This window comes from Temnothorax longispinosus, chromosome 6 (assembly GCF_030848805.1).
Source record: "Temnothorax longispinosus isolate EJ_2023e chromosome 6, Tlon_JGU_v1, whole genome shotgun sequence".
Classification (NCBI taxonomy): domain Eukaryota; kingdom Metazoa; phylum Arthropoda; class Insecta; order Hymenoptera; family Formicidae; genus Temnothorax; species Temnothorax longispinosus.
In genome coordinates, this window is record NC_092363.1 from 2069452 (window position 1) to 2096106 (window position 26655).

At 42.0% G+C, this 26655-nt stretch overlaps 3 protein-coding genes, 1 long non-coding RNA gene and 1 pseudogene across 6 annotated transcripts in view; 2 read left to right on the plus strand and 3 right to left on the minus strand.

The window, feature by feature from the left end:
• Ten-a (tenascin accessory) overlaps window positions 1-26655 on the plus strand; it is a 561949-nt gene that overhangs the window by 80404 nt on the left and 454890 nt on the right. The gene's annotated exons all lie outside the window — the stretch shown is intronic.
• LOC139814811 (uncharacterized) lies at window positions 6016-8695 on the minus strand. Its single transcript, XR_011732602.1, has 3 exons — window positions 8676-8695; window positions 6141-6221; window positions 6016-6064 (listed from the first exon to the last, which is right to left on the minus strand). It is a non-coding gene; the product is annotated as an uncharacterized lncRNA (long non-coding RNA).
• On the minus strand, window positions 19754-20914 carry LOC139814182 (potassium/sodium hyperpolarization-activated cyclic nucleotide-gated channel 2). Its single transcript, XM_071780265.1, has one exon. The coding sequence runs from the start codon at window positions 20912-20914 to the stop codon at window positions 19754-19756; it is 1161 nt and encodes a 386-aa protein (XP_071636366.1).
• Window positions 21622-26655, minus strand: part of LOC139814095 (uncharacterized) — a 248087-nt gene continuing 243053 nt past the window's right edge. Inside the window, exon 5 of the mRNA XM_071780085.1 lies at window positions 21622-21869. Within this exon, the coding sequence (XP_071636186.1) occupies window positions 21806-21869 (64 nt within the window). The 3' untranslated portion in view covers window positions 21622-21805. The remainder of the gene's footprint in view (window positions 21870-26655) is intronic.
• LOC139815520 (5S ribosomal RNA) lies at window positions 22618-22737 on the plus strand (annotated as a pseudogene).

Below are 26655 nucleotides of genomic sequence, written 5' to 3' on the forward strand. Positions count from 1 at the left end.
ATCCACTCTTCGGGCTCTTCTTTCCCACCGGCTCGAACGTACGATGCCTCTCCTGTCCCCGCGGGCTCTTACCTCTCCTACCGCCCCCTCCGCGCCCTCGCTCTTTCTCCTCTCGCGTTGTCGCGCGTTGGAAAGATCACGATTGTCCCCGTCTCTCTTTCGCGCTCTCGGCTTTTCCTCCCTTCTCCCCTTTCTTCATCTCAGCCGTGTGTGCAACACGCCGTGGTTTCGAGCGAACATCCTCGGCGCACATCAGTAACGCCTGTTATTGTCCGCCTTCTTACAGGTATGTACGCGAACGACATGCCGGGGGCTTCGCGGCGTGACGGCCTGTGTGCACGTGTTTACTCGGGCGCTACGCGTGACCTGGGGTCGTGTCGGAAGCCTCCTCCGCCCGACGGCCACGTCGAAATCGGCTCTTTCCGTAGACGGCATTGAGGCTCGTATGATGCCACGCCGGCATGCGCGCGCGCAAGCGTCGTTTAAGCCGCCAGTTAATCGTGAGCTTGGCAGAAACGGGGAAGTGAAATTAGAATTGCACTCGATATCGATTTCTTTTTCCCAAAAATTCCAATATTAATTTATGTGACACATATAGCACATTTAACATATAGCCGATACTTATTTCCCAGTTTTGTTCATATTCCTCTCATATATTAACATCAAACGTAACGCTTTAGCGAAAGGCGGCATCGTATATGGAGCATTATCATTAAATGTTATGACATATGCATACTTTTATTTCACCAATCGAAGAATCAAAAGCGTTGTTATCTCTATCAAAAGCTATTTATCAGATTTCTTTTCAGATCTGACTTTATATATAAACCGCAGGATTAATTTCGTAATTTAATTAATACCAAATTCGATGCACAAAGATCGTGACATTTTACATCTCTCATGCTTGCAATCACAAAATTAAAATATCCGAGATTAGTTTAATGCTTTCTCGATCTTAAAGGGAAAAGCGAGAGAATATAATGAAATAATGAAAGACAATTGGTTAAAGCAAATTATTGTTATTAGGAGATAATGTAATTAGGAAATAACTTGAAGTAAGTAACAATTTGTTTAAAGAGATTAGCGAAAGTTAAAGCATTGCCAGAGGGACAGGATAGCATTCGTTGCATCGTCGCGTCGCTCTGACGAATTGATGATTAGCGAATTACGAATTGCTCTCGGAGCGAGAGCTTTGTGAGCGTGTAAATGTCCACGTCGCGCGCAGCGGCAACTAATAATTACCCGCGATTGCAGGAGAGAGTTTTAGAAAGTAACACGTAAATTCCGCGAATCTGCATATACGCAAAACCGCATCCAAATAAACGTTAGCACGTTTTGCAAATCTTCTATAAATCGCGCGGCGAAGATGCACCGATGCGACATCGAGGGGGTCGACGCGGATTTATGCAGTCGTAAAGCAATCGACGGTATCGCATGGCGGTATCGTACGATGATTTAGATAGTAGCATGGATAAACCAGCATTAACCAGCTCCCGCGCAATATATCGCATTATCGTCGTTCCAGATGCGCGCGAACAGGCAATATACAATATTTTTTTGTGTGTACATCGACGCTAACATACATATATACATCGTAATCATTTTTCTCTAGTTGGACTGGTTATTCGCGCCTGAAAATTACAACTTCGGTAGCGCAATTGCGGTAATGCGATAACACCTGCCGATGTAAATTCGCGTGCATGCGTATTGGTCGACCCGATCAGTGACGCATTTTACTTGCCCGTACACGGACTTGGCACGAATTTTCATCCCGGTAGGAGCAGCATGTGTGTCAGGAGATATAGCGGCCCGATGGTATTGGGCTATCGGTATTTTCTCCGTTGTCGTGCAACGGGATTATTTTCTGACGGGGAAATATTGTGCGACGTGAGACACGGAGAACCGATAGCCGATCTTATTCCATTGCAACGGCAAAGTACGCGAGCTTGACAAACGTCTCTGTTTTGTCATTCTAGTAGAATTTCGCGCTTTCCAATTGAGCAAGAAACGTTATTTACACTCAGTTGTAATAAAAATTATTTGGATGCCGCTGTGAATCGTTGCACGCACGATTGACATTTTGTAGAAATTAACAAATTTAAATGTTTATACAGCGGTGTAGGATAATTACGGAGTTTTAGACAAATCACTTATTTAAATAAAAATGGTCTATAAAAATAGGACGATGGTTCTATAAAAAGACCTTGTTGCGTCAACTGTTTGAGTGAGAGATGCTATGGATGGCGGCGATTGTGTAAAACCCCTCATTCGTAATACAGTACATTATCGGCGGAGAGGACTTATACAAGTAGCTTTCTGCCTCGGCTCTTTCATAACGGTCGAAAATTAATTGGTCTCCTTGCGACCTATACATATCTTCGTGCGGCCATCGGTACATTGCACCACAAAATTTTCAAGATCTTATATTTATTAGCGTCGCGAAAACGCAGCGTATTGATAGCTAAAGCCACACGCGCAAGTTGGAGATGATAAAAAGTCGTCAGTAAATCGGACTGCTCTTTTGCTATCTCATGGAACGCCATTTTGCGGCTTTTTACTGCAATGTATTCTCTCTAACGATCAAATAAATATCTATAGCTTACATATAGTAAAACAGTGTTATAATACTGCAAAAAATGTGAGAGAAAAAAAACAATAAAATAAAAAATCCATACGTCAAATTTAAAATTATCATTAACGAATAATAGATATCGTCTTTTTAGGATTCTAATCATTATCATTTTTTATATCATCTTGATAAAAGCAGAATGCGTATTCCAGTAGTGCATGCTCTCGAATTACAATCGTTCCCGCGGATATCATTCCGCAAAGCTACTTGCTACAATACTTACAACCGGCGGCGGCGAGCAAACGTCAGTTGCGTGAAGAGCGCTTCCGGAACATACAGCGCGAACGCAAACGTTCTCCGGGCGCGTGAGAGGAAAGACGCTTCTCCGCTCAGATTCCGCGGCATCATCGGGGATGATGTCTCCATTCTTGACCGGCAGCGGCACAGAGCGTCGTAACGAGGGGCCTCTCTCTCTCTCTCTCTCTCTCTCTCTCTCTCTCTCTCTCTCTCTCTCTCTCTCTCTCTCTCTCTCTCTTACTCACCACTCACTCACTCACTCACTCACTTCGCTCGGCTTAACCGTGCACGTATTCCGAGGCAGGCGTGGACTAGCGAGAGACATTGGATCGCGCGGGACAGATAACCTGGTCCTGACGGGCAGGTGGACGACCTTGATCCAGGACCCTGGTCCCGCGCATCTCATTGACACCGATAAACCGATCATTCTTTTTCGAACTTGTCGCTCGTTTGCGTTTAGCTATATGGTTCACGAGTGGGCTTGTCGGCTAGAACGTTCAACTTGGGTTTTCATAGAGAATTAATATTTTCTACCATGTCATATAGTTAATTGCTTACATTTATTGCTACTTACAATGATATATTTATATAGAGTTCTCCGATTTTTATCGTTTTTTATCTTTCTCATTTTTCTCTATTCTATTTCATTTTGTTTTATTTTTTTTTAATTTTGGGAGATGGTTTTATCTTTTCGTGTTTCACACGAAACTAGTCGTATTGTGTACTGCGTTATGCCAGAAGAAAACGCATATTAGTAATGTCAGCGTTAAAATAATTCGACACTGTCGTAACGCTGGAATGACGTTAATTGGTCGCGCTTCGCTAGCAACGCGCATTAGAGCAGTGAACATTTCCGGTTTTACGGAGTGCAAAAAGGCGCCGAGGAGAATAATTCCGATACATATCGCGCGCGTAGCCGAAGGTATCTCGCTGAGAAAAAAAAAGAAACTACTGTATGATGCGCATAAAATGCCGCTTATGGTCGCTTACGAGAGGATTCACGACGGCGACTGTCCGAAAAAAGGACCGGCCCCATCCCCGGGTGTATCCTCAGCGAAATTCATCGAGAATCACAGGGATCGTTTTCCGTTGCGGCAGCTGCCTGTAAGGCGTTGCATTTCGGGGTCTCAATTAACGATAATTGCCAGCTACCGTGGCGTAGCCACGTAAAATCGGTACCAGCAGCGTGATCCACTCGTTTCGGATCTTTCGACGCGACTCGATTGACGCGGTGGACGCGCACGCAAATACGACTCCGACTTTGCTTTCCACGTGTGCAAACAAAATCACCAGCTGCTGCTATTGCCGGGCTCGTTCGGCCCGCACACGCATCGCGATCCTTTTCGGCTAACTGTGAGTCGCGCGACGAATTTTGAGTAATTGTGACTTCATTTCTTGTAAGTAGAAGCCGCCTGTGCTGACGGGATACCTTCGTGACAATCCACACAAAGAACAAATCGGGCTCTGGTTTGTCCAACCTTATCCGTTTAAGCAAATGACCGAAATTGGAAATGTCACTGAAGCATGTGTCAACTTAATCGATCGAAAAGATTGACATTGCTATATTTTCAGTGATACTATATATTGTAGTAAACTATAAAAAAATTATATTTTAATATGCAAATTTTATATATTATACAAAGTACTTTTATACAAGTAAATAGTATTAAAGAAATAAGTATTAAATAATGGCCGAATCTTCGATAAAAGCAGTCGGAATTAGATTTTAAATGATATCGAAGGAGAGATCTTTTGCCAGTAATTATAATACATTGGTCATTTATTATTTGACATTAGGAGACGATTTTCACCGACGACGTCTCATCAATCAATTTTGATATGTACGTCGAACTTGGAGAGAGAATTGATATCTTTCATGTTTCTTAATCTTGAATTAAAGAAAACTGAAAAGTATGTCAACTACATCTATAAAACGACGTTGATGAAATCGGTTCTAAATACATTTCAACAGCCCGACCGGGACCGGCCGAAGAACGGCCGTCGCCAGTCGAACAAACAACGCACATTATACCGAAGGGAATAACGAGGTAACACACATGCGACCGCGAGCGAGCGAGCGTCCAACGCGCGCTAGCTCGCCGTACACGGCGTATGTACCTATACGATGCAGCAATCTAGCCGCGTTGATTAGAGTCGTATGTAGAATCGAGAACCGGATTCCAAGAACCTGTTTCCATGTTCACGTAAGATCCCCGGAGTAATCGACTGACGGATCGGCGACCGTTCGAGTCAGCGACCCCGACCGACCGACCGACCGGCCGGCCGGCCAGCCGATGCGAAACGCGGCGCTCACTCCGCGCGAAGATCCTCTCCGCAGCATCCGAGAGCTGTTGACGGTGCGCTCTCTGTATCTGTTTTCTCCTCACGCTGTACCGTTTCCGCTTTAATCGACTCGCTGCGCGATGTGCTCTGATGATAGGCGCTTGTAATCGAGAATATCGACCGATATTCGAACAAATTCTTTTATTTATTTCTCATCCATTTTTTTTTTATTCATTTCGTTGATCATCCATTCTTTCTTCCTAAGCTAAAGAAATTTAATGTAAAATTTTTTTTGACGGAAAAAAACATTTTTATTTTAACATACATTTCAAGATAAGCATTTGCGTGGATTGATATATCGGCAATGCATTGATTTTATTTATGATTATTTATATTTATCTCACACATGATTATAACTTATTAGTAAAAAAAGAATGGGAGTTGCATTTAAACTTGCTTTTCATCAACGTAACTAAATCTAGGCAGATTACAGCCTTTAGGCTTGGTATTTGCTGTAAACTTATGTTAATTATCGATATAGTTTTACACTCAGAATTTTCAGTGATTTTTTGAATATCGCATATCGCATAGATCTCTATAAGAGGTTTTATCATTTTTTCTTTAAGAATGGGATAGGAATATGCACTTTTATTAATTTGTTTATTAGATCAATTTTGTTTATTAGATCAAGTCCAGTTTAGGTAAAAGTTATCATAAAGAAATTCTCTTCGCCTAATTTTGTTTAATTTTACGAAGATCTTGAAATAGATCTTGTTGATGTACTTCTCGCTACAGCCTTCATCCTGTCCCGAACGTCCTTCTAAGGTAGATTTCATTCGTCCTGTCATGCGGCGAGATTCCATTTCCAAGCGTATACGCATGCGCATGTGTGTGGTGGTGCACGTGTACCCGCTCCTAAACGGATAGCATCGCTGTTAAGCGTTGTACCAACTAATAGATTTTCATTATTTTAAGCCACATCCGTAATTACCGACTCGTTCGAGCGCCTATCTGTTTGTGAAATACGTGCAAATATGTGGTAGCATGGCAGTACGCCGCCGTGGGCTGGTTTCTGAAAAAGGGATAGTCGCCTTCTGGCGTGCACTGCCTTCTCTATTAATAAGCCTTCGTTACTCCCGTTTCTGCCGCGGAAACGCAAATTAACGCTCGTATCTGTCGTGATTTTTGCACGTTTCTTCCCGATGCGCGTCTTTCCATACGATGCATCCTTTGCGCCAAGCAGGATAAGATAAAGTAGGTAATTCGCGCGATCGTTACAGGAAATCCAGCGTTTCTCATTAAAACATTCGCCACCGCTGATTTTTAATCTGACATTTAAATACTTTACGAGCATGAATAATTTGTCTTTCTCTAAAAATTTTCGTTAATTGAATTTTTTTACGAAGAAGTGATTATTTGCATAACTGATTTCTAATTAAATTAGCATTACGTAGAAGACTTTAAGAAATCTCTTTTCACAAATATGAGGTCTCGTTTTATCTTGATAGCAAAATTAGGGAAGAAACACAGATAGGGAGAAGGAGGATTAACCGCGTTTAACAAATCGCGTGCAAATGATCGCGAATCGATCGGTAGGTCCGTTTGGGGCGATCTCGGTCGTTGACTATATCGCCAGGTACATTTTAACCGCCTTCCGACGCCACGGGGCGATCTCCCTGTTATTATCTCAATGCGAGATCGGCTTCTGGATCGACGTGCCTTTGGCTTTGGAAGCGGCGCTGGACGCGCGTGATACTGCCGCGCGCCGATATCTGGTCCCGGAAAAAAATTTATTCCGGCTTATAAGCTCACGGGAACCTATTAATAGAGCCACTTGAGATACGCTTATTTACTCTCGGCGAATACACTTACTAGAGCCCGCGCGACTCGACTGCATCTATTAGCGTTTAACGCGTTTGCGATTCTAATCCGCGGAGGAAGGATGGGGGGGGGGGGGATAAGCGGCTTATGGCGGCCGGGGGTGTTAATTAATTTTCTAAAAAAAATCCCGCGGAGTATCGCGTAAACACTTAGAGCCGATCTCGTGAAAATCTCTGCCGGTGCCGGATGTGAAAATGCCTCGCATGCCAGTGTTCGCGTGGCTTAAGACAAATCGATGCGGCTTAAACACATTTCGTCGTCCCCCCGCGGTCGACGCGGACGAACGCTCGTCAAAGTCATACGCGCGTGTAAATAAGCACTGCAGACATAGCGCGGCTGCGATTTATCGCGACGCGCTATCCCGTCGAACGAACGAAGCTTGAATGCTAAAAAAATCTCACGCTAATAGCGTACCTCTCACGTTGATTGGTCTTTCGTGTTGGCCTCGCTGATGGACGTTACATTAGAAGGAAAACGGCAACAGCGAGGAGCTGAGCACCACGAAGGGGCGAATTTCACGAATGAGAATAATTGCCGGCCTTTATTACGAGCCGCTTCCTCCAAATTCGACGCAACAACGAGCTCGTATTATGACGACACCGTCTTACCTCCGTGAATAACGCAATCTCTCTCTCTCTCTCTCTCTCTCTCTCTCTCTCTCTCTCTTTCTTTCTTTCTCGTTCTCTCCTTTCCGACAGTAAGGAAGCGAGCGTTAAGCTCCTTTTCTTCAGCAAGCTGAAGAAAAAAAAGGCACCTTCGCTCGGAGTCGTCGGAAGCTAAGAACCGACGGACCTCAGTCTCCCGTACTTATCTTCCCCTCGCAATCGGTGCAATATATTCAGGGCGCAAACCGTCGTTGTCGTTGGCTGAATGGACGTTTTCACTTAAAGTCGCGCTCACTCGCCGGACAAAGGGATCATTACCGGGGGTAAAGAAAGGCACCATGGCGCAACGGACACTTAAATACGCGGAATTCACGCCCCGATCACGTGAATACGGAAATGCGACAGACAGAGCGAAAGACGGATTCACATACGAATCCGTTTCTGCCTCCAATTAAGGTAACCCAATTTCGGTATCCGTCCAGGCGGTCTTCGAGCAATAAAATAAATCAGACGCATTATTCTCCTTTGCGTGCCGAGTATGTAATTTAATTATAATGTTAATATGAATGAAGAGAGATAATTGGAATACGGATCGTCGATTCCTTAAATCGCGCGTAAAAATATCCGCGCGCGGATAATTAATCAGCGGAACACTGTAATTATCATTATCGTATGTAGTTAGCTGCGCGCGCGTGCACGAGAATCGTACTATTAGCTTTTACAAGTATTCGCGTGACCGGCTCCGATAACTCATCGCCGAGGGAATCGTTGTCAATGGACGCGAAATGCTGAATATTCATTTCTAATTGACCACCCGCGGCAGCCTGTAGCAGTTCCACTAGACTTGTCCCCTTGTCATTCCTCGTGATACGTGGCAAGTTGATAGGTCAGCGGGTTTGATAGAGTACCGTATCGAACAAAACGCACCTGGTATCGCCGCGGATCGATGCACGTATTCAATTTGCTGTCAGTGCCCATCCATTAACATTTACCTGCGCGTCGGCGATTACCGGGGACGTCAAAATAAATGGCAATCTCACCCATCGTGTTGGCTATTTTCCGGGACCTCCATTTCCATTTCGTGGATGGGCCGCGTGAACGACGTTAAGAGTTTCCTATAGATTACAGAATCCGCAAGGTGATCTATGAACTCTCGCCTACTGTTCGTAATCGTCCGGATAGGTTACGAGCGGAATATATAATTAGCGTTAAATTACTGAAAATGTATATGCATTAAGCTGTTTTACCAATCGATTTATATTATGTAATTAGGTTTAATCGAGCAATATAGGATATTCAAATACGATATTTATTGGGAAAAAAATGTCTTGCTTTTCTAATAATACAATCGAGGATCGCAATAGAGAGAAAGAAAGAAATATCAATCACATTTTTGGCTACACCGAAATTTTTACACGACTCTGAGAAAACAAGAAAATGAGTCAGTATACCTGCGTGCAAAGACCAATGGAAAAAACGATCGGGAGGTAGTGGCGTGGCACTTCGACAAGGGAATCGCATGAGACGGCTGCATGCATCTTCCGGAGATCCGCTCATGGTTTATCGAGGTTCCACGTAGAGCATTGTAGTTGCTGCATAATATTAACATTAGTGGTGATTAGTGGCTCGCCGACCGCCGATGCCGGGCAATAGCTCCGAACGCGCTACTCTCTTCTACACGCGACCTTCCATCCATTAACGAGACTTCCAAGTCGACTCGAATTTCTGCTCCTCCCTTTCCTGTTTGCTTCACGGAACAGTGGCATAGTATTATATATGCCCTTTCTCTATTTTCTATTTTCCCTATTTGCAATGTCAGCTGTGCCGAACACTAGAAATAATTAATTCATATACATGTATATAATAAGTGTTCGGAAGATATTGCGTGAAAGAGATAATTAGATGCAATTAATAGCGATAGATGGAAAAATTGTTATACTAATTCATTTGGCATTTGTAATTATAAGTTTTATCTCGTTGCATTATTAATGGCATAATTAATAACCATGTATAGTAGCCATAGCTGTGATAAGATGCTATATAAAATGTAATATATTAAGAGGAATAAATCCTCAACTTGGATTGTATGTATACGATTTATCAATCAAGTTTATCATCATAACGAGTTATTTTAGTAACCTTTTAGTAATTAGTTATACATTAGTTTAGCTTGCATTTGATGTATTTATGTGGTATATAAATATTAGATACTACACATAAATATATAAAATACTTCATATTTGCATATAGATTAAAATCTAAAAAATTTACTCGCATATCTCTACGGTTTAAATATCAGGAAAATTGCAAGATGGCACATACATTTTTCTAAACAGAATTTTTCAACCCGTCAAAGTAATTCGCAGATTTCTAAAATACGATATCAAAAAACAACTCAAGATATAGCGAACGTATGATGACATTAGTATCAGGATCACGGTATTTTAGACTCGCATAATTAATCAAAGCGATATATCGGGCGGAAAAAACGAGCGTTTTCCGAATGAAACTAATTCACCGGCGATATAGGCGACGGTCAGCCGATTGCAGTTAAGATACTCGACGTATCTCGTATCAGACGCGCGTACTGCATAAACCAATCTCATCTCGACAAAAAATATGATTCAGTGGACACGAATAGAGTGAAATTCGCCATAAATGCCGAGGAGCAATCGACATGCTTGATTAAATCGCGCCATCGATAATCGGCGTCGCGGCCGATCCCGGCGAGCGCGCGCGATTTTCCTCGTGCTGCAGCGGAGTCGACGTGACTGCGACGGCGGCGACTCGTTAGTTCGGCTCTCTCTCCTCCACTACGCGCGGTGCATACATGTGCGTCCGAATACCTCTCCCGCCGGCGCGGAACGCATCCATGAGGAGCAAAGAGATAGGGTCCCGACCGCTGTGACTTGTTTATGCGCTCGGGCCCCCAACTACTTGCCCCCGTAGCGGCGAACTAAATCACACCCCGCGGATTTTATATTAAAACAAATAATTAATTCAGATGCCCGACACATCGGGTGGTCCGCCACGGCCACGGCGTGGATCGCCACAGCGCCTCGGCCCTCTCGATCCTCTCGATCCGACGCTTTTTCGTCGCGACGGGAAACGGAGGGGAAAGCGGCGTGCAGTCACGCTACCGCTTTAACACTATCGTCGTCAGCGGGGGTCGCCGTGGAGGCTTGTTGGAAATCTGCTCGTAAAGCTCGCGATATTACAAAATGGCCCCAGCGACAGTCGCGGGGCGTGGATATGTGCTTATGTGCGTGTTGTATCTGCGTCCTGAGAAAAATAGGTGAGTCGAAAGAAGGAATTCACGCATGTTGCAAAATTTAATATTTGACGTCATTGATCAACTTTACAGCATCGCACAACGATTGATTTATTTCTTTTTATTCATTTCTATTCTATAATATGTCAGAATCATCGTGTATTTCTCGTAAGCGATATGTCAAATAATCTTTAGATCTTTTTGCGGATACGCATATCTCGAAAGTTGCATTGGACTCCGCGACTGAATAATCATGAATACGGAAGTTTGTGTGCGGATGCTCTTATCTCCCTGTACATATAGCCATATCGAGGATTAGACGAAAATATCCTAGCTGGAACAAGGTACGTACCCCCTCGCGGAAACGTCTATGGAAGAGGACGCTTGTCTATCGCTTCGTAATGTCGGCGCCCTGTTGTGAGCCTACGAATAAATTCCTGAGTAATGGATGTTATTTAGTAGAGACTTGCAGGGGGAAATACGCGTTGCGTGTATTGTAAGTGATCGAGCATGTTGCGTAACAGTCGATTCGAATATTCCTGGGGAAAATTGTCCGCGAAGATCTTATAGCCAAAGCCGGTATGCATGAGTCGATATTACGCGCAATTATTTGTGCGAAACTTGTCGTGCGCGTCGATTAAATAATCGACGTATCTTTGGGCTTACCGAGAGCTTCTTTATCCGTGCGAGGCATATAGTACGGGACCGATAGTAATTTTGTTACATGTACGAAGATACCTCGCGCGTACGATATTTTCTAAGCTCAAGAGAAAATTCATTATCATACGGCACGATCTTTCGTAACGGTTAATTCCACGGTTCTGCGGAAACAGGTTTGTTTAGTTGAACTTTGTACAATATTGTAGCCGACCTGTCCATCGCTTCGAGCAACAACCGAACAGGTTGTCGCACGAAAAGAACGGTCGATATTTTTTTTTAAATTACGACTTTTGCGTTTTACATGCGAACACAGTTCATGGTAATCGTTTCGTATTCATTATTAACAACATCCATTTTTCCGGTTATATCGCGGAGGACGTGTTTACAGTGGCCAAGTAATTAAGCCTGGTCATTATTGCGATAATAAATGCCTCATAATTTAACTGCAAATTCGTTTATGGAGAAATGTTGGATTTCGTGCGGGGACACGATGAGGTGCCTCGGAATGACCATCGTTTCGCAATTGATTCTTCTTTTCACCTCGAGTATCGTTATCAACACAGTAGGGCCCATATGGTGGATGATAAACGGTTCTGCTGCATGCTCTCCGAATAAAGCTATGTGATATAAGAGAGCATGCTCCGAAGGAATGCTCCGAAAGAAATTATGTGAAATACGTTGGACATCGTACAACAGCCTCGAAAGAAAGTGCACGCACATGTGACGATGGAGAAATCAAAAAGTAATTAACTGTTATAACATGCGAAATGTTGTTTTTAAGTAGTATATTTCTTTGAAATACAATCACGACGCCTATTTCACTTTTTATCTTCTGTTATTTCTTGTATATAATCAAGTATGAATTGAAAATTATCTAATGCATATTAATCACATATTCAATTACCTAATTATATATGAATTAAATTAAAAATTAAAAAATAAGCAGCAATAGCAGATAATTTATACAGAAATTTCAATTAAATTTGCAAATTTAATTTTGATATTTTAATGTTTTTAATAATAAATAATTGATAAATAAACTTTTCTTGTTTTATATATTTTACTTAATTATCGTTTATAGCGTTATTATTAACAACATCTGCGTTATAAAAATTATATTTAATCGCATGGCGACGAACAGGTTTGTATTTATTACGAAACAAGCGAGGTAATCATATCTTTAAGTGTTTTTTGCAAGAACCTTGTCAAAATGTAACGAGTATGCTAGTGAAACCGTTTCGAAGAAGTCGATAATGAGTTAAAGGAAATTCCACTGAAACTTTGTCCATTTATAATGAACGGCGAATTATTTGTTTCGGCAGCACTCATGTGCAAGTCATAGTTAGTAAAGAGTCGTGAAAATCTCTCCGTCTCCATAATGGAGGGCCTTTCATTATGCGCGGCGGAATACGCGACTTCTAATCGTCGAAGAAAGGGGAGACACGCGTGTGGTAGAAGTTTATGAATTTCGCGAGTGCTCGGCGAGTATATTCCGGCTGTCCTCGGCATTCGTAGTGCTTGTTGGTCCAGACTTGGACGCTTATTGAGAACGCAGCGAAATCTAGCGCCGCGGGTAATTGCTGTCACGTTTGCAACGAAACGATCTACGTGAGATGAAAGTAATCAAGATCGGGTATAGCGAGGCTCTCGGCTCGCGATACGCTTTTTCTGCATCGCAGAAAACATACCTAGTTGTCGATCGGATAATTTTATTTATACGTTTTTGCTTATTTTACATTCCGCGTTAAATGCACGCATTGCGACAGTATCTAATAGCTTAATTTCCTATTTGCTTGACGTAAGAAATATGGAAAGTAATCTATATGTATATCACAAATAATGTTCTTTTCATTATTGTATTTTTATACTTTTTATTGTTGTATTTTTATACTTTTACAACTTAAGCAATTCAGGTATTGTTGTATGATATATTATTTGTTTTTTAATCTTATATTTAATTTTTCATACAAACATATGTACACAAACATTCATCGACATTGAAAGATATCACTGTCAAACACAAGAGCCATGATATACGAATATCCAGTCGCAAGATGCGTTCTATCCGTAAATGTCTAACCCGGAAATGGAAGGCATTAATGATGTCTGATGTATATACGATTCTTTGCGATACACGCGCTCATATATTGTCGTTATTTATCGCAGACAAACACTTTGCCCACACATTACGATCACGAGCTGACTTATGTTCTCTCTCTTCCGTTTATTTTTGCCTCTGCCTCTCGAACGAAGCGTCGCTGATTAAACACTCATTTTAGCAAGTTCATTGTGCCTTTTCTAAAATATGCACATATCCAATCGCGGAATTTATTGCTAATAACAAATATCGCCAAGTGTTAATGCGATTGTCTGATATGGATAATTTATATCTTGCCGATATACAATAGTTGTACAATATTATGGTGGCGATAATTATTGTTAGCTACGCAATTATCGCTAAAGCACGCTTTGACACTGATTAATAACATCCTCGCACTTTCTCTTCTTTCTAGTTAAATGAGTTTCGCAATTCATGCTATGGTCGTATTTTCCGTTTTATCTACCAGTTGCACTGAATGCTTTAACCGTGCAAAGATAATCGTGCGTCAGTATATAACGTTGAACGAAAGTGAATTTGCAGAAACATCCCCCCTGCTGGGGTAGTCTCGTTAGTCAAGGGGTGATTGCAAAGGCGAAGCCAATGACGAATTATGTAAATCATCGCGTGTTGGGGATGAAAACGCATGTCTTTGTCGTCATGGAACGCTTTCTATCTCACGGAATATTCTAAAAAATTTTATGTCTGTATAAGTTAGATGTATATTAACTGAAATAAACAAATATAATGATATCGGGGCTGTGAAATTGTATTATCACATACAGAAGGCAATCTTTTACATTACAATGTTATAGAAATAATCGTTTTGTATATCTGTGTATGTACAAAATGCAGGTATCATTATATATTATATATGATTCGCATCAAAAATTGGTGGAAGCTACGAACGATCCTCGATCATGGACGCGCAAAAGTCGATATGTCGCTTTTTTGAGTAGCGATTTTTTGCACCGCAAGGGAACGGACAGGAACGGAGTACGGGCTAGGCGTATTCAGTTTCTCTGTCCGCGTACCGTCACCCGTTGAGCGATAAACGGCGACTTTAGTTCGGACAATGACGTTCAATGTAGCGTGACGGGATGATACGTTGCGGGTGCCCGACCGCCCGCCGGGAAGCTCTTGGTTGCTGAACATGGGGGCCGCACATCATTACCCACCGTTGTTGACACTAGCTTATAAACGTCGTCATTCGGGCTCGGGGATGTGTGACGGACAGTCAACACCGCGTCGTGCCACGTCACGACTGGAAGCTAACACTCGATGGGGGTTGGGAGAATCCCCTACCTGCGACCTTGCTTTAATTCGTTAACGAACGACGTTATTAGCTCTTTTTTTGACCGATAGAAGATCACCGCTAACATGACAAACATTTGCGTCGCAGTTCTATAATTACTCTGTCTGTACAATAATTTGTAAATACTTTTTTTTCGTAGAAACAGAAAACATGTAGAATGTAGAAACATTCAGTGCTTCTCGGTACATATATTCCGCTTGACTCACAGAATTTCATGAAGTAACGGGCTGAAGGTACCGAAACAAGATACAAGAATAGTAGGAACTCGCGGAGTAGCACAAGCGCAGTTGCTCGGGCGTGCACGGGGCGGAATATAAGCTCCGATAAATCCGACTGCGCAGTTAAAAATTGATGTAGTAGTTTCGGAAGTGCATGGGGCCGGCGGTTAAGTCACGTATGTAGTCAACGGTAAACGGAAGCCCATATCAATAAGTATCGGCTGTGTGTATCGGGATCTCTGCGCGCGAACGAGCGGGGGAGGAACTGAGAGGGAGGAATAGGGGGAGGGAGGAGATGGCGCGCCGTGTTGTATAGAGAGCTAGTCGATGGGATGGCGGTTCCAAGGCCGGGGGTAAAATAATGGGGGCGGACGCTCGACTCGAAACATTGACGTTGCCCGGCGCGCTTACAAACACACCGACACCAATCGAGCATGGCTCTTCCTACACAAAACCGATGTAGGGGGGCTTCGTTGGCCAGGCGGCCGGTTGGCTTTACAGGGGGGAGGAGAGGAAAGAGAGAGAGAGAGAGAGAGAGAGAGGGAGAGAGAGGGAGGAAAAGAGGAAGGAGAGAGCGAGAAAGAGAGAGAGAGAGGCAGGAATGGAGGTAGGGAAGAGTAGAGAACGGAGGGCAGAGTATCAAGAGAGGCGCGGAGGGAAAAACACGGAGAGGATGAGGGAAATACGCATATATATCCTTGTACAGCGTTCTATGCCATCGATGCGGCTCGTGTTTAACGCCCTTATAAATGTGTAATGCGTATACTTGAAAGTGGGAATGGCCGGGGCGCGGGACGGGAGGGCAGCAGAGGACCGGGTGTAGGACGTACCCGCAACTCGCCGGGGTGGGCCCTCTGCGTATCGATAAACGATCAATCAACTGGTACACCTATGGACGAGGCCACTGAGGGTAAAAGAGGCGGCGGTGGCAGCGGCGGGAAGGCAGAGACGGCCGGAGGAGAAGGAGGAGGAAGTGGTAACGGAGGACGACGTAGGGGTAGGAAGTACAAGGGATGAGAGAAACGGTACGATGGTGGGTGAAGATGGGTATGTGAGAGGAAGGATGGAAGGGGTTGAACGGAAACAGCGGCGGTAGGGGCAAAAGACAGAGGAGGCACGAGACGCGGGGTGAGGGTAGCGCGGGGGAAGGTGGCGGCTTGCAGAGTATCGACCCATCGCAGAGGAGAAGGCAGCCAGGGTCGCCTTCGCCGGGTTTTGTTGATGTAGGTGTATACGCTCCGCGCGTATCTGTCTATCTGGATATCTGCGCGAAGACGTTACGAGACTCAATCTCGCTGTCGCATCGGCGCGACGAGTTTGAATCGTTTCCATGCTTTAATTCCGTGGAGGCATACCACTCGGGGAGTGTTCCGCGATTTCTCGAATGTATATGCTATTCAATGTTGACCCTTGGGATTTACTGTTTGTCTGACGTGACTGCAATAGAATATATATCTACGATTTTCGCTTTAATCTCTCGAGGTGTATATACGTCATGAGTCATTAACAAGAATGTGCGTAGTAAGAAGATTTACAAAACTTCTTAGATCATTAAAATATCCCTTTAACTTGGAGTAATCTTCATTTTATGGACTTTCACATTCGCCACTACGCTCTCGAGTACCAAGTGTACGTTCCGCCAGAGCATCCAGGAGCAACGAGCTCAATGTCTCTATGTTCCTGCGTGTTTTCTCTCACCCTTTAATGTGTACGCGAGACAGGAAAGCGATTAGAGAAGGAACATGCAATGGTCATGGAAGTAGCCGAGTCAAATTATCTGCGACATGCTCGATGTACATTCTAAAGGACATATCGCGATTCCGTATCACTTATGCACCGTTAAACATGTTAATGACCTCAAGCTGCCTGCTACGCATCGCGTTCTCAGCGTCTTCGACGTTGTCATCGTATCACGTGCCGTAAACGATACGTTCAATCGGAGAAGCTCATTTCGGGTATATCATCGCGCATACGTCTCTCTCGTTTTACCCTCCTAGCACCTCACCCATTCCGCACACATTTCCGCTTCGTTTTAGCGGCATGCACACCGTTTAACTCGCACAGAGGGGGAACAATGCGCAGCCACCGAGCGTAGCTACGTGGATCTGCCCATTGTGGGGTCAGGTGGGTCGTCGGTCGGCGGAGAGCCCGTTGGCTGGCTCCGCGGGGTGTGGCCACATAACCATAGCCACAACGATTCTCTCCTCTCTGTCTCTCTATCTCTCTCCTTCGTCTACTTTCGCGCTCTCACCCTCTTTGTCTGTCCAGCTTTTCCTCTCGTTTCATCGTCGCGCGTTTCACTCGTTCGCCACAGGAATGTTTCGTCTCGCTCTCGCCAACCGAATCCGTGGTCGTGCTGATAACAATAGCGAGCTCTTTCTCCCTCTTTTCTCTCTATCTCTCGTTCATACTATCTTTTTAATGCTTAGCGTTCCCCTTTCTGCCCGCGAAGCTGGTGCGCGCGCGGCAGTAGGGATACGCCAGTGCGTGTACGCCATCGAGAGCTACCAAGCAGGCGCATCGTCGGCCTATTACAATGGCCAGCCCTCCTAAACGTTTCATTGTCATCGGTGTTCTCTCTGCCCATGCGTCGATGCGCGCGAACCATTGTTTCTCGTCGAATGGGCGGCTCTCGCCAGCGAGACCTGCACCGTCATCGGATAGCGTCGCGCCGTTTCCACGGTGAGGCCAAGCGAGGCGTGAGTTTCTGCGCGCGGCCGACCACCCATGACCCACCAGTGGTGGAGTATATTAATTGCTTTTATCTAGGTGCAATCCCCTCTGTCGGAAAGGTGTCATTAATATGATAGATTTGCCGACTTGACTGTTCGATCAATTATTATATGTATATAAAATTCCTTTTCGCAAATCACCGATCATATTTATCGCAACAGTAACATAGCTTGTCGTTAAATTTGTGCATTAAGCTATCGCTGATGTGGCATATACGTGGTAACTTTCTCTCTTTCTCTCTTTAAGTAATTAATGCGTATTTATTACACTACTTTGTACGTGTCTCTGTGATTTGCACGCTTTGCTATGTCCTCACTACGTGCGACGACGGTGCGGCAGCCAAAGTTTCCTTTTCTCTTTTACGGTAGTTTATTCTTCTTTTTGCGTAGGATAATCGGGATACATATTTGTCGCATTTAACATCAGAGAGTTATATCATCAAGCGAGATATATCATCGTGGCACGAACTTGTTACCACGCTACCGTGCAACTAGATCTAATAATAAGTTTCGAGAGGATAGGTACTTTTTTTTTTTACCAAAACGTATGCATACCGATTATTTACGCGTGCCATCGAAGTTTTCCTGCTTAGACCATTCCTCGCCTCGGTGAAAGAACAAGTTCGTTCCGTAACGACAAAAAACAATTATCGTGAAAACTGCATTCATTAATAACGGATAACGTATCGTTGCATCGCGCAGATATTCAGGTAGAACCGGTCGGACTAACTCGATACGCGAATCTTTCAGATAAGCACGCATCGTCAAGTAAATCAGGCCTTTTCTCGTTACACGCGTATTCTTAATGCAATATCCCGGGACACCGACTACAATCAACTACGGATCTTATAACCAGCGCTAAAGATAATGATCCCAGCGTCCGATAAGTATTAATAGCGCGAGCTAGTTGCGTCGATGCACGGTTACAAAGCGAAGCAGGCGTCCTTCCGTTTCTCGTTCCATTATATTAAGTGCTCCACTTGCCGATTCAAAGCTCGCGATACATTTGATACGCGCGATGCATTTCGAATCGACTTGCAGATTTTTGATGTTCGCAAAACGAGTCCGAGTTCCGGTTGATGCGCGGCGCTAAACTGTAATTATCACGAATTCATCTTAAGAAGTGATCACACATTCTTCTTGCTACATGATATTACCGATGATCTACAGTACATTGAAAATTGTAGTCTTTCGCGGCGCACGATCGCGGATCTTCTTGATCCGCGTGCAGGGTAATAAATCTGCCCTAATGTTGGGTTACGAGAAACAGTTATCGGAGTCTTGAAATTTATCGGTTTCTTAACAATTTTCCGCTATTATCGTCAACGATCATTAACAATTCTTACAATCGTAACCGTTCAACGGCAATTCTTTAATAACCTTTATACAACCTGATATTAGTACGCCACAATATATAAATTTAGGGAATACATTATATCTTTTAAAAAATTACGAGACACGCAATTGAACGCAAAGACACGCATTATTCCAAAGTATGATTTTCATAATGCTAATGCTACGTTACAACAGTAGATAATCAGATCTTTAAAATTTCTAGCTTGCTTGGTAATCTCAATGTTACTTTCAGCATTCGGTCGCGGTTTGTATAATTCTAATGATCGTAGATAGAGCAATTTTTAACTTGCTCTCCATATAACGTATCGCTAAATAAATATTATTTTTAATTGGTTAAAACGATATTAATATCAATATTGCTTTTAATATCATAACCAAGTTGCACACAAATAAGATTTTTTTTACCATTTTCCAATAAATACGCCGTAATAACGACGATATTTTTTAAATAAAATACTTTTGCAATATTTAATGCATATCCAGTATGGTCGTTCTCTCGTGTCTTTCGACAGCTATTTTCTTGATTTGATCCCATAGCATGGGGTAGGGATGAATCGTTCTGGCGAAATCCGCGCGATCCAGACGATACAACTCGCAAATCTCAACGGCGACGACGCTGGCCACTCGCCGCTCGTCCGGCATCACTAGCGCGATCTCCCCAAAGTGCGCGCCATCCTCCAAGTGACACACTTCCTTACCGGAACCCGTATAAATAGCCACCGTACCGGTAGCGATGAAGTACATGCAATCACCTGGTTGATTGGCCCGTACAATCACGTCGTTTGTTAAAAATATCTCGGACTTTAGCAGAGCGACGATGCGCGTCAGTAACGAGAGGGGCAGATTGCTAAAAAACGTAACGTTTTCTACGAGTTTGCGGCAGACGTGCATGCCAATCTCCTGGCGCATATGTGGGGACAAAGTGCTGAGGATCTCGGCTTCGTAGAAGTATCGATGTTGAAAGCAAAACTCATAGTAAGCTACGATACGGTGGCGAGTCGAATACGGTAGTTGCCGATGCTTTATATATTGCTTGAGCTGTGCCATGATGTCTTGATACTTTATTCTAGAACTGTTGGCGCTTTTGTAGAGCTGGTTCACACGAGCTATCAGGATCCAGATAGTTAGACTTCCTAAGATCTGTAAGAGAATCACCAGCGTGAGGTCCGCTTCGTTTCTCGGTCTTCCGTGCAGGAAGCCCGAAGACAGAAAGGTGGAAACGGCGCGTAAGAGACTGTTCAGATACTGTAGAGCCTTAGATTCTTCCCAAAGGTTGAACTCGTGTATCCACGAGTCGTTGCTTGGTCGCTTTGGTAAATGCATGGAAGTTGTTGCTATTGGCACCAGCCAATACAGGCAAGACTGCCACTGAAACGCTATCATTAGCCAAAATATCATAATGCAAACTTCATAGAGGGCCATTGGAACATCGTACGCCTGGGCAATCTTTGTTACGTAGGAACTGAGAGAGAACACGCGGAATCCGCACATCAAAGACACTAACTCGCGTGTGACTGTGTTCGTCTGCCATGTATTAACAAACACGATGTCGGTTGGTAAAGAGCCCAACAAATCTGGCAGAAAAGTGCCGTATCTTATGTACCTCTTCATTATTTTTTTCGGTTCCATTACGACGGTGTGATGCAGCTTGTCAAAATATCTGCTCAACAACAGATAAAGAAATGTTGATTTTAATAAATTTTGTAATAAGAACGTGAGAATACAACGTTCAAAAATTGTGTTCTTGTGTTACGTTGCGTTCTGCGAAAATGCGAATATTTCTTGATTAAACTATATTCACCCTGTCATAAAATTAACGATTATGTCCACGCAACAAAGACAAAGTAGGATGTTTTTGCAAACCGTCCAATAACCTGAACGCCTGTTTATTTCGAAGGTAGCTTGATACGGAATGGCCAAGAGTAAGCATGTTATCGTTAAAATCATTAGGATTTCCCAGAAAAATCTGTGCTATAAAAGGTCTGATTTAGTATAATGTATTTGATTTGATGATGTATTTGCTACTAATACTAATACATTTTACATATATAGGAAGATTATAGAAAGTCAAGGAAATATACCTAAAGGCACTGAATGGATGAAGAATATGTTTGTAGTTACGCAAATGCCGTCGCTTTTCCGAGATTACGGAAGCGCGACTGCGTAAATACTTGCGGGCACCTGGATTTTTTCCGGATACCATCAGCGAAGAGCGAAACGCGTCAAATGCTTTTCGGAAGAAATTGCGATCGGGAGGAAAAAGTATATCTTCATGCTCGGTCTCGATTTCGCATTCATGCTCCACACGAAGCATCGTGGAATCGTTAAGTGGCGGATTGAAGGCAATGCAAAAATACGTTATTAAACGTATATTTTTAATTATAGAAATATCATTACATACATGAAACAAGCGTACATCGCCGGCAACGGCGGCATCTCTTCGGATGAAAGGAGAGCCCGTTCTTTCACGGCTGATTCGTACGAGCGAACGCAGTCGGTAGTAACGTTGCCGGTGGATGATCAAGCTCGTGTGTTCAGGTTCCTCTCGGAGTCTCTCTTTCGATATGATACCGGCCACATTATCCTGAATGGAGAAAGATATATTCTTTTTAATCTGTAAATGGTAAGATAATTTTCGTACTGTTTTGAGATAATTTCTGTTGGAACGTAGATAAAGTCATAGCAGAATGCCGCTGGTAATACATAATCGATTTTGTTGTTTGCGCCTGTTGTGTATCTTTTTACCTTATGAGGACAGCACTTTATTTCTAGTTAATTGTATTGACAACAAAAAGTGATTGGAAATATCCGCAATCATGTTTTTTAAAAAATATCATGCATTTTTCGTTTTTGTTTGATATAAATTGTTTACATATCAATTATTTCAACTTTTATTTTACAATTATCTCTTTTACAATAAAAACTCTTACACGGCTTTTTAAAAAGTAGATTAATAAAACAATTTGTAAAAAAACAACAACTCAGGTTATAAGATTTCTATCTCGCTTTCGACTATTATACATATATTTTTAATAACATGTATCAAATCTTTACATTTACTTGACGTCATGCAAGATAAAATAACTTGAATAAAATCAATCATAATAACCTGTCTTATGAGTTGTTTAAACACGATTCTTGCGTCAATCTCTCACATTCCTTCTTTAAGAGCGGATAATGGAAAAAAAAAATATTGAATGGCTTTCTGATCGTACGCATTGATTAATCAGTTAACAATTCTTATTATTCTTATTTATTGCTATATAAAAAGAAGTGGAATTTTGGAACAGAATCATATAATATAAAATGATTATGGATAGCTCAAATATTAAGGTAACGTTTACATCACGTTGTAAAGTACAAGTTCTCGTCCGATCACTGAAGTCAAGCAACGTTGAGCACGGTCAGTACTTGGATGGGTGACCGCTTGGGAACACCGTGTGACGTTACCATCTAATTTTTTTTTGCATTTTTGGTATTATACAAACGCGCGCTACGCGCGCAGTATTTAGCTTTAATATTATACTATTACTGTTACATTACATTATTAACCCCTTGATACATAAAACTGTCAAAATATGCGATACAGATGCTCACGAAGTAAGTGCAGTGAGAGATCCAATCGGCATAGCGGAAAAGCGTCAACAACACTCATATAGGTTTTTAAAGAGTGGATAATTTGTGTAAAAGAGAAAATATCTCATATATAAATATAATTTTCAAATTGTTAATTTAATATCTATGTTATATATATATTAATTGTTTTTTGTTAAGATTTGTAAGATTTATTAAGGTCTTGAATTAAATTTGGAAAGTTAAATTTATTTAAAAACTTGAATGTGCCTCGTTGAAAAGAATTTATTAAATTTCACGTTCGCGATTCGTGCGAACGCGTTTACTAATATGCGTCCATCTCGAAATTAATACCATCCAATATACGAAAGGCATCATATTTTTCATACGTTCCAGTTCGTGGAGACGTGAATAATTGCCGGTATGATTTGCGAGTCGCGTACATCACAGTGAATTTTGGTGCAGTCAGTTTATTTTTAGTGCAACTGACAGTTGGTTTCCGCGAGGTATAAAAAATATCAAACTGACTGTACGAATAAAGAAACGTTTTTCCTAGCGAGTAACACAAATGAACGGCACATATGACAATATTTCGTTATGCAATGTTGTTATGTACGTACTGAAATATTACACGCGTGTATCGACGATTGTTTTTGCGAAATCGAGATTTTTGTTGTACACGTTTCGCGAATCCTTCCTAGCTTGGATTATCATGGTAAAGATGAGAGTATCTACTAACGCAGATCGCGGATCGCTTTCGGGATGGATGATCTGTTCACGGTACATTTAAATAACGTTTTATACAAGTCGGCTTTATGAGGGCTCAGACCTTCGTTGCGTGCACCGCATATAAAGACAACCTTCCGGTATATATTCTACGCGTTGAATTCTCAATGTAACGACGAGATTTTATGGACAATTTTATTCGTTCTCTATACGCGAATAAATGTGTGTATATCCATGAATAAACTCAGCCATAACCGTGCCTATTGGAATGAGTAAAAACGATACAAGTGTCTTGCCACGCACAGGAAACTTTTAACATTTATATCTTTATATTTGATACTTATATGATACGCTCTTAATTACTGTCGTAAAACAAAATACGAAAGAGCTTCTTCGAACATTTCGGGTGCGGTACGCAGATATCGTGGCCGGGGCTAAAGGGGTATCAGGAAACATTTTATCCCAAGCTTCGGAAAATCTACCGGTTAAGCGGTGTACGCAATTTAAAGTCGCTACTTCTGTCCGTCCCGAGGGAATTAAGGGTCAGACGCGGAGGCAAGTATATCGCCAGGAAGTCGGGTTCTCTCTCCGCAGCTTTTTTCCTCTTCTATCCTGGTAATAAATTTTCAAGTCGTCCAGCAACGTCTTGGAACTCAGGAACGATGTTATAGACGGTGCTCGAGAACAAGAAGGGTGGTTACTCGGGGTACGCTCACAACCCTCCGCACATACTAACGTGGATTTACCGAGGCCCATCCTCCGCGTAAGGACGAGTGACTGCGGAAGAGTCCATATACGCGGTTCTGGGGTGGAAAGTTATGGGTGGTCTCGTTGCTGTATCAATATCTCGTTAGGGGCTACGACGGAAATAAAACCGGAATGTTCGTCTTTCTCGGAACTGACCGAGCCAGCAAAATTGTAATGCGTCCTGCGGGCGCCGGTCGCTCGTTACACGTACAACTTCGAATGTAGGAATAGTGGCGTTGTTTCGATGTAGGAATGAATTATTGTGTCATGTTTTATAAGAGCTGCAATCGATCATCGCAACACACAGAAACGTTACTATGTATCGCAAAATCGGCTTACTGTATCAATATCAACTAACTGGGAAATGACGGAAGCGTTAAATAGGATCTCTGATACGCGCATGTATTTGCTAGTTATCCATTGATATTTACGTCCTGCCCCTCATTAGAGCAGGGGAAGATGGATCATTTCAAGTGTGTAACAAGCTTCGTTTCGCAATCTCATAATTGCATCGAAATCTCATCGAACTTTATATGAAGTAGAGATTTTCAAGTATGTAATATACGTATACATATGTGTATAGATCCCACTTCTAATTATACCAATTACATTTATCTAAAACATATTGATATCATCATTATATTGCGTTTCATCCTAATGCATATGCTAATATGGAGGTTTCACGGATCACTGCACGCAGCTATTGTATTCAATAACGAGCGAATGGTCATGATCGATACTTATTCAAATAGCGTTGCCAATACTTTGTGGTGCAAAATTGCGCTATTTAACTGATGTAACAATAACACGATTGTATTTGATATACTTACAGATATGAAAATGCCGCAGGAATTACATACAAGGAGAAGATATGACAACACTAATTGTATAACATTAAATGAATGCAGTTCTGCAATGCGGAACCAACTTTAAAACCTTACTTTTCCACTAGAGCAAATTTCGCGAAACATTAGAAACAAAATTTATCTCAAATATACTTAACGTTATCTCGAATATACTTAATGACTGAACAAATATAATCCTCCTGAAATATCAATTCCACGTGTTATATGCGTTATGTGCGTGTTTTATATATGTTTTTGTGCTTTTATGTTATAGGTATACGTTTTTCTTGTGTCTCCAGGGGGCAGCACATTATAGACAACAGGTGAATCATTTGTGTATAACATACTATAGATCTTATGATCATTTTGCAATACAGAACTAAAAATCACGAAAATTGCGCTTGGTTCCTTACTGCATAATTGCATCCTCAAATATGATGTAAAAAGAATTATATACTCTACATATTTATAAATGCTTTACTTATTCTTTTTTAAAATAAATATTCATTCATAAGTAGTTTTATTTTTATTAACACAGTAAACCATATTTTAATGCAATTGTCAGGGCTGAGATGTTTCCTTTATATTTACGACGTAAGGGGGCGAACGAAAGTAATTCTTGCTTCCGCCGCAATGATCAATAAACCATCCCGTCCACGCTGCTGAACGACGCTTTATACTTCGATGGATGTAACGCCAGGGAAAGAGGCGGCAACTGGTGGTCGTAAGTACTTACGTACGTGTAGGTTTGCCGCGTATATACGCAGCGAGCTGCCAACGATATAGCCAGCGAGACGAAAACACTCGTCTGCAAAGTCTAGTACTGGCGTAAATATACCGAATGGTAAGAGACGTAGCAGCAGTTACCCAAAAGCCATCGCTACCGGTCGCTTATGGAAACACGGCTCCGTAAATATTTTCGAGCACTCTGGTCTTTTTCGCGCGCTATGATCGAACGGCACTCTACATTCTTGCCTTCTACATCTATAAAACAATTAGCGGCTGTAGTATAAATAACATGGACCTAAATTAAATTAAAGTTTTTATAACAGTGACCTTTTTTATTCGCCAGTAAATAATTAACAAGAGAATGGTTTAAACGACTCAACTGCAGGCCAAAATTTTTTTATTAAAAATCCTCACGACGTCTCGACCATAGATTTTGGTCCTTTTAAAGTGAGCTTTTATATATTGGAGTAACTAACAATAATAGTTACAATCTATGCGTAATGTTTTGCACAATGCAGTTATACTTATCATTTAACAAGTAACATATTTGATTAGATTTTGCTAAAATTAAAACATCGATCTTATACCATTATTCGATGCAATAACAGAATAATTTTCAAAATAAACGATTTAAAAATTTTCGTTTTACATTTTTGACAAAATAACATAAACAATTGTGAAAGTATTTTTTTTCAAAATAATGCTCCGAGCAATTTTTCGATTATTTTTCCAACACAGCCTGCACTACAT